The sequence below is a fragment of the Hetaerina americana genome, unplaced genomic scaffold (genome assembly GCF_022747635.1).
Source record: "Hetaerina americana unplaced genomic scaffold, ioHetAmer1.1.p SCAF_1, whole genome shotgun sequence".
NCBI lineage: Eukaryota > Metazoa > Arthropoda > Insecta > Odonata > Calopterygidae > Hetaerina > Hetaerina americana.
In genome coordinates this window covers 79,090,370-79,104,065 of record NW_027286069.1, presented here as the reverse complement: position 1 = coordinate 79,104,065, position 13,696 = coordinate 79,090,370, and the positions used below count along the sequence as shown (strand labels likewise).

The window sequence follows — 13,696 nt, the reverse complement described above, 5'->3', positions numbered from 1 at the left end:
AATGTAATTCAAAGGAAAACTTTTCCTGTTGGATTTTGGTTTCTGCTTTTAACTTCTGTGTACACTTGCACATTTTTTACTAGGGTCGGTCATGAAAACCTAAAAGCCTAAATATTTTTATCTCATAATTTCTTGATTACAAAAGGTTCTCATTCATACAATTTTCTTATGTATTCCTCTTGGCATATGATAGAAGTATTTCAGTACTTCAAAAGCTCATGGGTACAAACCATATCTTTAACTGCTCTAAAAGCCTCTGCCATCATAACACAGTGTGTTTCTGCCCTGGTTGAGGGAGCCTGATATGGAAATGGCACAGTTTAAGAATTAACAGTCCAGGCATCGTAGCTATAGTGAAATAATTTAATCATCATTCTGAACTTTCATTCGTTGATGAATTTAGTGATGTTTCACCCATCTTACTGCTGAATAAATGAATGAAAGATTGATGTTTCTTTGTGGTGCATGTTGAAAGGTGGAGTAGCTATTTTTGCATTATATTGTTGCATTCTGGTATCATGCTGCCAGGTGCAGGCCACTCATGAAACTATGACTATCTGTGTGGGAAATGAAATTTGGTATTGGCGTGATGTTTCAAAATTTTAGTGCTTTATTTAAGGCTATCATTTTGCTTGCCCAGAAATTTTGATTAAATTCACAAATTAAGATTTTTTGAAGTAACAATGAAATCCACACCGTTAATATGTGTAAGTTTTTTGCTAAGGATCAATTGAATGTTCAAGAATTGCTGTTATTTTTGTGTATCTCTTTACTCATATTTTTTTCAAACTTACACAAGTTATTATATGGTTATTGAGTTGAGCTCTCTTTTGAACATAACATTTTTATGGAGTGGAACCAATTTCATGCTGGAATGCCATCAGAAATGTGGAGATGAGGTAATGAAAAAATTTCTTTACAGGTTTTGTCCCACGTGACCAGTGTTGCATCAGGTGCCTTGGCTGTTGAGAGTGGAATGGCACCCACATCTTCAAGCGTTCTTGCCTCTGCTGTTTTGTGCATTGCTGAAATCTGTACCGTTATGAAAGTGAATGTTCTCACCGAGCTTAATAATTTCATGCCAGTGTTACTTTCTGCTCTCAGCTCGAACATGAAAGACAGGTATGATCCCTTATGTGTTAGATTACATGTTCTCTCTTAATTAGATATCATAGTGAGCTATTACTTCAATCAGAATATTATATCTATAGATAGATTAAGTGAAATGAAATAGCAAAATTGAGGGGATACTTAGTTATTAAAAACATATTGGATTGTTGGTAGTCAGTCGCTAGGAGGTTAAGTAGATATGTCTATCGTACCGAGTGTTCCACATCTTTCCAAGAAACCATGTGGAAGTAGCTCTGCACTTGCTGGGTGGATATTCATTCTCATCAGTCTGCCCTTTCATTTTCCCAATGGTTAAAAACATCATACTTTTTGTTGAAGAACTACAACATAGGGCAAGTTTCTTATTTCTTGGTATCTTCCTCACCTGAAATGTGAATCTTTTGTGAATGTGAGTTCAGTTTGAAATATTTCTCCCTTTTTCAGAGTGATCAAAACTTAAATTTTTTTAAAGCAGAGTCAAGAAATGTTAAAAATGAATCAAGAATTCAACATAGGGCTCAAATATTAATTGGTTATCATTTATTCAGAAGCTTTCTAGAACATCAATCTTAGTGTTTCATGACATTGATTGGGGTCTAAACTTTTATTTCAATCGTTTTCAAACTCTTCAATAACTATTTAAATTACTCATTATTGATTTGCTTTGATTGTAAATTATTAATGTAACTCCTAATTATTTTATTGTTTCTATTTATCTTGTATGTATATCACCTATTTAAGATAGATAACATGTTAACTACTCCTATAAAACACACAAAAATGGGTGGTGCTACTCATCCTGGTGATCCATTGTCACAATATCAATTCCCAGTCTTACATTACCCATTGCTTGCAAAAACAATTTGTTTATTATTTTGCATAATAATTGTAAGAGTGTGATTTTCTTTGGTACTCCGTTCTTCGGGAAGAGTATTGTGTTACCTTGCCTAGTAGAAATCCATTTTTATTTAATATGCATTATCTAATGAAATACGCTATGGTCCTTGTGAATCAAAGTGCTGTGAGTTGGCAGAGCTAAACTATAGGATGTGTAGAAAAAGAGGGTGGGAACTATTGACTGTGATTTTATAAGGAATCAATCCTTTAGGCGATATTGATTATTCAGAATCAATGTTGGCTATATAATTGAGACCTTATAAGTATAGAGTGTGTAAAAGAGTTATTTTGTTTATTCTCTGGAATGCATAAAAAATGTAAGAGTAATATTTAGGGTAATTGATGAACTGGTTTCTCTCTTGACTAAAATAGCTCTTTTGGATTGATTAAATTTGGAATTATCCTCCTCATGAATTTACAGCCCAGCCTTAATGTATATTCGTTGCAATTATTGACATTGATAGTTTTTAATTAATTCTTATGTTCTAGTGTCAACAATACTGCCCAGATTGGTGTGGTTACTGCTGTACAACGCGTTGTGGAGAGCATCCCCAATTTCATCTCACCATACTTGAAAACCTTCTTGGTGAGGTTATGTCTTTTTACAACTCAGCAAACAGCCAGCGAAGAAAGTGAATGTGCTCTGCCCACCAAAAATGATCAATTGTCACTAAGATTAACATCAATACTGTAAGTAAACCCAACTCATCTGTGAGCACGGTTCTTAAATCATTGGTGCAAGTGAAACAAATCCTCATATATGATAAGTCATCTCTTAAGAGTTGTTGGAATAATCTCCCTGGAATTAAGAGAAATTGCATGTTGAAGATTATGAATTACAGACCATAGTAATTAATTGCTATCAGTTGGAAACACTATGAGTAATGATTAGATTTTAATTAACTAATTATATTGGGCTAGTTTATTTTGTTCACCAAACAATTTCTGATTGTATGTCCATGCTGATAATACTTATATTGTTTCATATAAGCTAATGAGGCATACGTATCTGACTAGCCTGTTATTTTACTGTGTTACTTTCATCATGCTTCTTTTGGAAACATTGTCCATATAGTTAAATTACTAACTTTTCTAGTCAACTTGCTTAGAATCTCAATGGGTAGTGAAAGCAGGATTGTGATGCACTGTCAAATAAGAGGTATAAACATTTTATGTTTATTTATTTCAAAGTTGTTTGTTTTGAAGTATAATTTTTTAGAATCTTGAAATGTGCAGTTTCTAGGGCTTCATCTACTTATCGTTGAACATATGATTTTTAGGGTGGTCAAAATCTGAAATATTCCAATGACATCTGCACAGGAATTAAGCGCCATCCAGGTAGTTGATTTTCTCTAATGGCAGGTGTTCCTTCGCAGTTTAAAACCCATTATTTGGCAGTTGGTTTTTTCCTTGTGAATTCTTTTGGTTCTTCTCTGTTAGTTTTACGTTAAGTCTTAACTTTACGCCATTAAGAATTTAAATGCCATATGGCATTAATGAAGAATACTAGAGTACTCATTGCTTGTGTAAAAATGGAGCCAAAATTGATTTAATTTTCACTTATTCCACCTTGTGATCATCATCTCAGTATCTTAATTATGGTGAAATTCTGTACTTTCTTTGACCTGAGTCAGCTGCATCATTGCATGAGTGGGTTCCCAAAAGGATTGCAAAATGCTGAATGGTCTGGCCAGCATTATGTTAGAAATGAAATAGAACCACTAGTGTATTTAGACAGTTGTTAAGATTAGGTGGTGGAAGGCATAAAAAGAACAAATGAAAAAGAAATGGAACAAGTCATAAATGTCTCCCATAGTCAAAAGTGAGACTGCATACCATTAAGAATACTCTGTAAAATACAGTTCAAGGAGAATATATACTTACCCATGGTTAGTAAATATCCCACGTAAAGTACAAATTAAACTGCGGAAGTTAGTAGACTTCGAGAAGAATACGGACAAATTTTCTCTTATATTAACACCAAGCATTAAAAAATACTTCAGTCTGCTGGGAAATATTTCCAAAGTACATCAGTTCTGATGTGGTAATTATGTAGGCCGAGAGCACTTTACTGTTATTTGTTCTATCCTTCAATGTATACATATATATATTTGTTCTTGGGCAGTCTATTGCTAACTTTTCATAATAAAACATTCTTTTAAAGGAACAAGGTGGCATCAGCTATCCCACTTCGTGTGTTAATCCCTGCTGTAAGTGAAACGTACATAGTCCTGACTGAAGGGAAATTACCACCACAGAGTCCAACACCTTCAAAAGATGGAAAGAAGCGTAAGCGTCTCAAGTCAACTTCCGAAGAAGAAACCATGATACCTGTTGGAAGTTTAGAAGTGTTACCAAATAAGTCAAAGTGTCATACAGCCATCATTCCCTTAATGGACATGTTTTCCCACAGCCTCTCTGAAATGACACGTGTGGAGCTAAACAATCACATTTCTGACTTAGAGAGCTTCTTTCTCAGTGCCTTGGACTTCAGAGTTAAGAACAGGAGTGTGGAAAGTAGTGAAGTGGTTGAAAGAGTGGAAGCAAGTTTGATTAGTACCCTAATTGTTTTGGTGATGAAGCTGTCTGAGGCCATGTTCCGGTCACTTTATTATCGCCTCTTTGAGTGGGCTTCTGGAGATAAGGCTCCCCTTCACAGGGCCATCACGTTCTACAGGCAAGAAATATATTTTATCTTTTTTTTCAGAGTTATTTCTTTATTTTATTGATTAAAAATATATGTACTGGCAAGTTACTCTGCCATGAAAAAGTTCACAAAAGTTTTTGAACTTATTTGTGAAAGTCACACTTCCTCTCGAAATTTCATGAATTAAATAATTAAATCATGTTTTTATGTAAGCAGTAATTCAAAAGAGTTCCGAGTTTTTGATCAGAAAATGCTAAGTGCACATTCATGCGTACTGATACTTAATAAGAGTAACAATATTAACCAACTCTATGATAATTGTAAGATTTTGAACTTAATTTCATAGAAGGTGTAATATTATTTTCAGAGTCTGGTGAGGGCACCATTCATGTATTCAATGTCAAATGAAGACAAACACTAATTACTAATTGTGTTGCAATAATCTCTACTACAATTTACATTCATCTGCGAATTGCACTGTTTCATGGTTTGACAGAGTTGAAGCTGAAAAAAAATTGCTTGAAATTTTTAATTACAGTGGAACCTAGTAATTCGAGCTTAATCTTTCTAGTTTATTGAAACACTCATTTAGTGAAACTTTTTGCGTATAAATTAATGTTAAATTTGATGATGCGATCTATGCTGAAAAAAATCATGTAAAAGGCATATTCAAAGATAAATAGAAAACCGTGCTTAGGATCATGGATCATGTTCACCTTCTATATTTCTTCTAAAAATCACTTTCCCCTTCTCAAAAGTTATATTCGCGTTAATGGTGTCTATTTGCGATTGCGTTTCATTTATGCATATGAGAAGCAACCTTTCAAGTAGTAGTATTTAGGGGAGGCGACTGACAGCTAAGGTCATTTGCACAATAGGGGATGGAAAGGATGAAGGGTGGGGAGAAACCCGGCGTCGGCATTAGCCTACTCTTTACGAAAGGCACCAAGGGGTCCGCAGCTTAACATCCCATCCGACAGACGGCATATTCACTCAAAGTGCCCTCCCCAAAGCACCTCAGGTAGAGTTCGAGATACCTCTGGAAAATATTCAACACCACCAGGATTTGAACCTGGGCCCTCGGGGTGGGAAGCCAGTACGTTAGCCCCCGCACAATCTCAATCCCCAGCAACCTTTCAACATCATTGAGAATGTGTAATCATTGCGTAGATACTCTTGTCAGTCTATTTGAAGAATCTAACTCCTTAGTCCATATTCTTGGAGAAAAGGCCAATTGTTGATCTGCATACTAGATCAGCCACTCTCCCACCTTGTTCCCGATTTTAATTTTTATTTTTATTCTCGAATTCTTTCTTCTTGTAGATATTTCTCTGGGTTGAATTTTAAAACTGTGCACAAAAAATGATTGAACTTTGCACGAAAAAAACATAAATATGTTCGAACACAAGTTTGGAAAATTAAGTAATCACTAGCGATGCTAAGGTGCTTGCAGAATAAGTGCTAGAGACGAACTGCAGAAGTAGGCGAACAATGAATCCAGGAATTCCTCTCTCCTTGTCTCTCGTCATGGGAAAAGTTGTTTGTTAAGCGAGTCATTTTCTGAACGAATATTTTTGCTTGTGATGCGAACTACTTGCTGTGCAATTTGCTTGTGCTTTAAACAAGGTTCTACTGTAATTGGTTGAGTATTAACTTTCTCTGTGCCAAGTTGTTCCACAATGATGTAATATAAGTTACATTCATTACTTGAATTGGAAGCATAATTTTCCAAATTTTTTCGTTTCCTTTATTTTGTATGATATTGTTCCAGACAACTTCTACACAACTAGGTAGACTCTACTTTGCTACCATTTCTGTTATTTTCTTTCCAGCTCTGACAGATATAGCAATATTTCCTGGTAAAATTTTGCATGGCATTGTGATATTGAATTTAAGAATTTTTTAAGTGTCTAGATATGGCATTTCATTAATGCTGTTTGAAGATAAATGACCATCATTCTGTAAATAGCATGCAAGAAATAATAAGAATATGTGATATTTTTCTCAATCCAATTCTATTTTGGTATTTTAAAGTGATGGAAAATTATTTCATTATAGCAGTCTACCATGTAGATTGTGTTATTGAGTATAAATGCTTGGGCCAATACCCATTTCATAAACTATAATTTCCACCGCTGTCATCTGAAAATCTCAAAATTTTTTATGTGAGGCCTGTTCAACCTGAGAATAACCATGAAGTTCTTCAAACACTGTGCTCTAATTTTAAATAAAGTTTTTTTCTCTCATATTATTTCAGGTTTTCTAGTAGGTGCGCAGAAGCATTGAAGGGTTTATTTGTCCTTTTTGCTGGGCACTGCATCAGGCATGCTGCCATTCTATTGGATCGCAATAACTTGGCTAAAGTTGGTGCTGAGGATAAGAAACAAATTCTGAGCTTGAAAGAAGCGGATGAGGAAGAGAATCCAGCTGAACCCAAGGACAATACTTTGTACTTTGGGGATGAGGACAGTGATGGGATTGAGGCACACATGTTAATAAAATGCATTCTTACTACTCTTAATGCAGTCTTTCTTTATGAAGATGGAACTGGTCGTTTTGTCACGTCTGGGCGTTTTGAGACTTTAATGCCACCATTAGTTAACCAGGTGAGGGAGGTGCTTCAATGCCTCCATTGCATTGAGTGGAGGGTTAGTTTATAGCATAATAAATGCTTTTGTTCACACAATTGTACACAGGGCAATGGCACTCATTTGTCAGTTGTTTTCATTGATTTCAGCTTACTAAATAGTTCATGTTATTTTCATTTACATGAACCTTCTTTTTGACTCCATAACAAATTTGTAGCGAATTCTGACTCATTTAACTAGAGGAATAAACATTGATTTCCATGTTTAAACATTTTTCAAGTACAAAATTGAAGCCATTTATATTTTTGAGTTAATTTAATTTCGTATTTCTTTATTTATTCTGTACAGTTGGAAAATTTGGTGGGTGGGATGGATAGATTTGAAGAAAGATGTTCCGCAAATGTAATCCCAACCTTGGTGAAGTTTGCTGTCTCCGCAGCTGATGATTCACTATGGAAACAGCTCAATTATCAAATTTTGTTAAAAACACGTCATAACAATCCTAAGGTTTGTATTGTTTTACACTCCTATTTTCTTTCAGGTTATTTCCCGAGCTAGCATAATGACCTTTGTCTCTAAAATAAGGCTTAATCCTTATGGTTATCAAAACTGATGGAAGTTGGTTTCAAGATGATTCAAAAGTGAAATATTGTCCCAGGGTAGATTTACATTCCTGTCAATGTATTTTTTCAAGATTTTTAGCTTTAAGCAGGCATTTTGTGGTGCTGTAAACTTAATAATGGATGTGTCATTTTTAATTTATGGCTCCCGGAGTAAAAGTATTCAATTTCCTAATTTATGAATTTTTATGTTTTGATGATCAGATTGTATCATAAATTAGGTATGAAGTTGGGTTAGAACTCAGCTCGTAATGTAGAACTGGGTAATACAATGATGACATTACATAAACTTGTAAATTATTACAGATGATCAGGTGTAATAACAAGTTAACATTGTGAATTGATACTTCTCATACAACTGTAGATTGATTGCCTTAAACTTGAAATGGTACTCTGTTTATGGTGTAGGATTTCATTAAATTATTATTTCTCTTACACATTGTCAATATAGAAGACAAACAATGTTGAATGCCTGCAGAAGAAAAATTATCATCTGCCAATGGTGGATCAGAACTATCTAGTATTTGAGTTGCAAATCTCATCTCAGCAGATAATCAGCTCGGTTGGAAGCATAAAATATGAAATAATGTGTAGTGCAGGGGTTCTCCAAACTTTCTCAGTTGTAACTCACAGTGTGTAAACAATTTTTTCCAGTCCTCCAACAAAAGAAACTTGTTCAATGATAAATATGAGGTGCCTTCCAGTTCTAAAGTATATTAGTGTTTTTCTCTGGGCTGGGAGAAAATAGAAAGACGTGGTTTAGCTGAAAATATGCGGGCCTTCTTTATGAATTGAAGACATTGATGGCTGCTGTGTACTAAGCACTGGGTGGTATAGCTGCCACTATCATGAGAATCATTTTCAATGCTTAAAATGGCATTGTTTTGTGTACAAGAACAGCATGTTCATCGATTTTCTCAATGTGGTTTCACACACCTTGAAATTCCATGTCAATTGAGAGAGATATGGCAATGGTTTTATGGGCATTAAAAATGTGCGTTCATGGATGCAACAGTTAAAACAAATGGAGAAATGTGTGACAATGAACCCTCGGAAAGCTTTGGACACGAACGAGCTGGTTTTATTCCGGGGGGTAAAAGGGACCCCTGAAGGAGCATTCTCAATGGCCATGGAATCATGGTGTTAATATTGTGAGAGATTTTTGTCTGAAGTGAGATCATGTTGAGAAGTTACAGAAGTTTCAATTTTGTAATGTAAGAAGTTATAAAAAAGCCAGGAGCATGTAGAACTTGAACACACCTCATATTTATGTTATATCTGTTGTGTGGCATATTATAGAGTGCCCTTTGAAGTTTGCCATGGCTCATAATTAGGGATTTCTAATTTGGGAGTCTCAACAGCTGACACTGATATCACCACCGCTGACCGCTTGAAAACTGCAAAATATGTTAAATTGTTACAAATGTGAATTTTAGTGCAAACGATATGAAATTTAATTTTTTTAATCTGGCTTAATTTTGCGCAATAATTTCATATTATTGAAACAAATAACTTCTTTGTGATTTCCGCACTTTTCACTATAGTACCTACCAGTTTTGACCGCTAACGGGCATAATCTAGGTTCCTTGATTATGATAGTCAACAGTTGAAATGAGTAGTATCATAATAAAGTGTGGAAAGGAAGTATTTTTTTATTACCATTTGAAAACTTTATTATGTTCTGGAAAATTCTCATTTATTCCATTGATGTCCTGGTAAATACCATAATTTGTTTGTATTGACTTTTTTATCAAACAATATAGCTTGAATTTTGAATCTAAATGTATTAACCTTTTATATGCTGGAAGGTCTTTTACATACTAGCTCTGAAGCAGCTCTTACAAAGCTGAATTTTCACTATGCCGGCCTCGGTGGCGGTGGGGTAACGTCCTTGCATACCAACCCAAAGGTCGCGGGTTCGATTCCTGCCTAGGTGGATTTCCCTCCATCTAGGGCTTGGTTGTATGTGTTTGTCTGCAATATAGTCTGTAATGTAGGGTTAGGTGGAAGAAGGGACTATTAGTTCCAACCTCGCCCAATTAAGTCGATAAATAAATAAATATGTGAATAGATCATTCTCACACATCCCCTCTTGTAATTGCCCTACCCTTTCCATTTCTCACCTACTAGTGCATCACCCTCCCCACCGCCTATCCTCCCCCCTCATCTTAACACTATCCCCACCCTCCCTTACGCTTCCCTTTCCCCTCCTTTTCATTGCCTTCTTCAGCTCCTTTTCCCCCTCTTGTCCAGCAGTTTCTCTCATGCATATTTCCACTGTTGTCCCCTGAAGATGTAGCCTTACTATGAAACCATGATTGTGATCAATGAAAATAATTGCGAAAACTACTAAGTTAGTTCATTTACCCCTACCAATTTTATAGCATCTTCTGGCCATGAGATGAGGGCTAATTTCAAAAATTCATTCTCTTAAATCTTAACCAGGCATAAAATTCTTAAATGTTGTGGGTCTGACAGCCCTGCCCTTTGTAGTAACATTACAACATTGCATACTTTGAACATACCTTGGTAATCATGAGTTCATAATTAAATTTTTACGGTTGTTTAAAATTTAATTTTTTTGACAAAATTGTTAGTTGTAAATTTGGATGGTCTTAATCGGTCAAGTATTTTATTCGTTTAGTGAGTTGATCTATTTAATCAATTAATTAAATTTTTTCAGGTACGTCTTGCAGGTCTCTCTGCTCTCCTGGAGTTAGGTAAACAATTAGGTGAAGACTTCCTTCCTCTGTTGCCAGAAACAGTTCCATTTTTGGCCGAACTGTTGGAGGATGAGGAGGAAGAGGTGGAAATGGCAGCTCAGAAAGCTATTGCTGCCTTGAGTGATGTCTTGGGTGAACCATTGCAGAAATACTTATAACAGTGGGACATGTGAAGTTCTGAATAGTTTTCCACCGATATTTGGGAGTCTTGTTGAAAGATATTGAGAAGAGCTATCTACGATGTGCTCTTAGGTATTTTTGTTTTCGAGCTCATTAATTTTTGTGCTGTTGAAATTGAGTTGTATATATGTTTTTTATCTTTGCTGACAATGTTAAATAATGTTTATTTCGCTAGGTTTTTTCGAATTTTTATTTAACTCTAGTTTTACAGAAGACTAGTTTTGCTGAGCAAGCTAGCCTTATAGACAGAAAAAAATGGAAACTGATATAATAAATCAATTTATAATTTTTTTAAATTTCCTGAGTTTATATTGGTAACAGTTTTGTGTGATTTCTTCCATCTTTAGGCTGTGTAATGTTTAATTGAGATGCATCAGTTAGGCATAAAACAACAATAGCTGCAGGCAATTGAAATTGAGGCAAGAGAATATTCAATGCAATGGTTTGACAATGAATCATAGGAAAATGATTCATCATACTTTCTTCTGCTCTAAATGGGCTACCTTGGATATTATATTGTTTGCATCGGTGAAGTTAAAAAATATGATATGGGTAAGGATTTCAAAAAATAAAATTATATATTTTGCTGTTTTTTCAATGAATTCCTCAATCAATTATTTCTCTTTGGATCAATCATTGTTAGTAAACAACAATTCCCTTGTTTTAAATTGCGATATAATGATAATGCAAGCTCGCCTATATGCATTCATATTTTAATAGACTCAATTGTCCACATTTTTCTCAAGCATATATTATTATATGGTTCTGAGAAATATAGTCAATATTCTAAAATACAGACTTTTAAAAAATCTAATTGATCTCTGGAAACAATTTTGGGTAGATAATGGTTTAATATCTAAATTTATTTTATAAAAAATAGGGATTCAGGTGATCAACCTGGAATGATGATTATTATTGGAAATTAATTTTTCCAGTTTTTTTAATCAAAATTTCAGTCTACTGAATAAATAATTGGTTCTCTCTACTCTAAAATAAATTGTACATAGCTATCAATATTTTATTTAAAGGTGCTTTCAAAACCATTGGATCATGCAAACAAGGAACTTGATTTGTTTAATGCTGAAGTCACAAATATCAACTCGTGATTTTTCAAAATATCCGAGAAAAGTACCATAATGGAAAAAGGGCAGACACCCCTGATGCAACCAAAGAAAGGTGGATGCAAATATAATTTATTTTCGCAGGTAATTTAAATTATAAAATGTGTTCGCCCAAACCAAACTATAGTTGGCTTCCTTATTACACCCATGCGAAAAACATTCCCTCTCGATTTTCAATGCTACCATAAATTGCATATGCCCCCTTTCAGTCGCCTATCCACTGATTTCAACTTGCCTGCGGAAGTTAATGCATGTTCTACTCGGTAACAGCTAGAATATTAAAAACTATCCGGGGATATCGTTTGCCGATTAAGACTCACGTTAGATGGCCGAAGTGAAAATGTTATTCGCGAAATTTTACAAAGAGCCGTTCCTCATATCCCCATTGGAACCGTTCCCACGGGGTTGGAAACCTGGTTCTACGCAACCCCGTGTAAAGGCGCGCTCATGTGATAATTCTCCTCTGTCGCTGTTGGTTCGCATGGACGAATGACTGGAGGCGCGCAGCCGCTCGCCGCGATTTACCCCGCTCGGGCGCCCCCCGACTTTGTCTCATGGAGTGAGTCTACAATTGGCCCGCTTAGTTGCGTGCGAGAATTAATGTTCCCCCACCCTCTGGACTCCCATTCAGTGTGCCTTGCGCAACCCGGGGGGGGGGGGTTAGGGTAGGGGTACAGCGGGAAGGAATTAGGGCGGGGCACCAGCAGCTGACGAGGTTCTCTTTATATCTACGGATTGATCAGCCTCGTGTGAGTTACGCAGCAAGGAATCTGATTATTCGCGATGCCCCCCTCTTCGGCCGTCATTCCCCAGGAGAGAATGATCCCCTTGTTTAGGTGGGAATGTTGTGAAAGAATCGATTCCGTTCACGTCGCACGAATCGATTCATTCATTAAATCATGTCCTTAATTGATTCAAATTCTATTACCGGAATGTAAAAAGGAATTAATCATGGTTAAGGAGGGGATCCTCGCCTCGAAGAAATTGGCATTTTCTTGGAGACGGAGAGCTTGGAATGGGAAATTGGAAATGAGAACTTGTTTTCCTTCAGTGGAGATACAAGATTAGTAGATTTAAAAAAAATCAGATTCGTGAGGAAATGATGACATCTATTTTAGGCCGTATGTAATTGGAAATCCTCACCTTTATTAAAAGATTATAGAAAGAGAAAAATAGCAGCAGAACTGGTATTCGTTCACATATGGTATTTAATGAAAAGAATTCATTGAGATTAAGCATTTTGAAGCCCAACTCCATGGCGAATAGCCCCGCCAGCCATTGAATGGACCTAAAGAACTATTCCGAAATAGCATGGAATAGGATTTCCTCATATCGACCATGCATAACGCGAACATGGTCGATGAACACAGAAAAACTGAGGTCCGTTTCTTAAAGCTACAAATCAGTTTACAAGCCGTTGCAATTTGCCCTAGGGAATGTGCTAATGGTAACGAATGGTGGTTACTTGCCGACGTAACACGATTTGCGATATTGAAGTTTTGTTTCATTTTGGACTGTTTTCAGAAGACTCGTAAAAATTCGACTTTTAGCTTTGAGGAAAAGGCCCCTGGTTTCACGGTCGCACACCGGTACATGCTCATATCTATGTTATCGCTTTCGAAAGCAGTTCAAGCCAAAACCTCCGCATGTCGACATTTACACGTAGGTCCACATTTGAATATTTCCTGAGATTCCTTTTGTATGGATACCATTTGGTATGGATTAACAGAAATTCAACAGAATATTTGGATATTCTTGGTATGCTTTAACCAATCAATAATCATTAGAGAGACCTTTGGTCCGCACCCAT

At 35.8% G+C, this 13,696-nt stretch overlaps 1 protein-coding gene across 1 annotated transcript in view; it reads left to right on the top strand.

Moving 5' to 3' along the window:
- The window catches only part of l(2)k09022 (HEAT repeat containing 1 homolog l(2)k09022), a 39,314-nt gene extending 28,243 nt beyond the window's left edge, over nucleotides 1–11,071 (top strand). Inside the window, exons 22-27 of the mRNA XM_071592012.1 lie at nucleotides 923–1,122; nucleotides 2,497–2,697; nucleotides 4,172–4,684; nucleotides 6,912–7,260; nucleotides 7,591–7,749; nucleotides 10,546–11,071. Of these exons, the coding sequence (XP_071448113.1) occupies nucleotides 923–1,122; nucleotides 2,497–2,697; nucleotides 4,172–4,684; nucleotides 6,912–7,260; nucleotides 7,591–7,749; nucleotides 10,546–10,743 (1,620 nt within the window). The 3' untranslated portion in view covers nucleotides 10,744–11,071. The remainder of the gene's footprint in view (nucleotides 1–922; nucleotides 1,123–2,496; nucleotides 2,698–4,171; nucleotides 4,685–6,911; nucleotides 7,261–7,590; nucleotides 7,750–10,545) is intronic.
- Nucleotides 11,072–13,696: the final 2,625 nt, after the last annotated feature.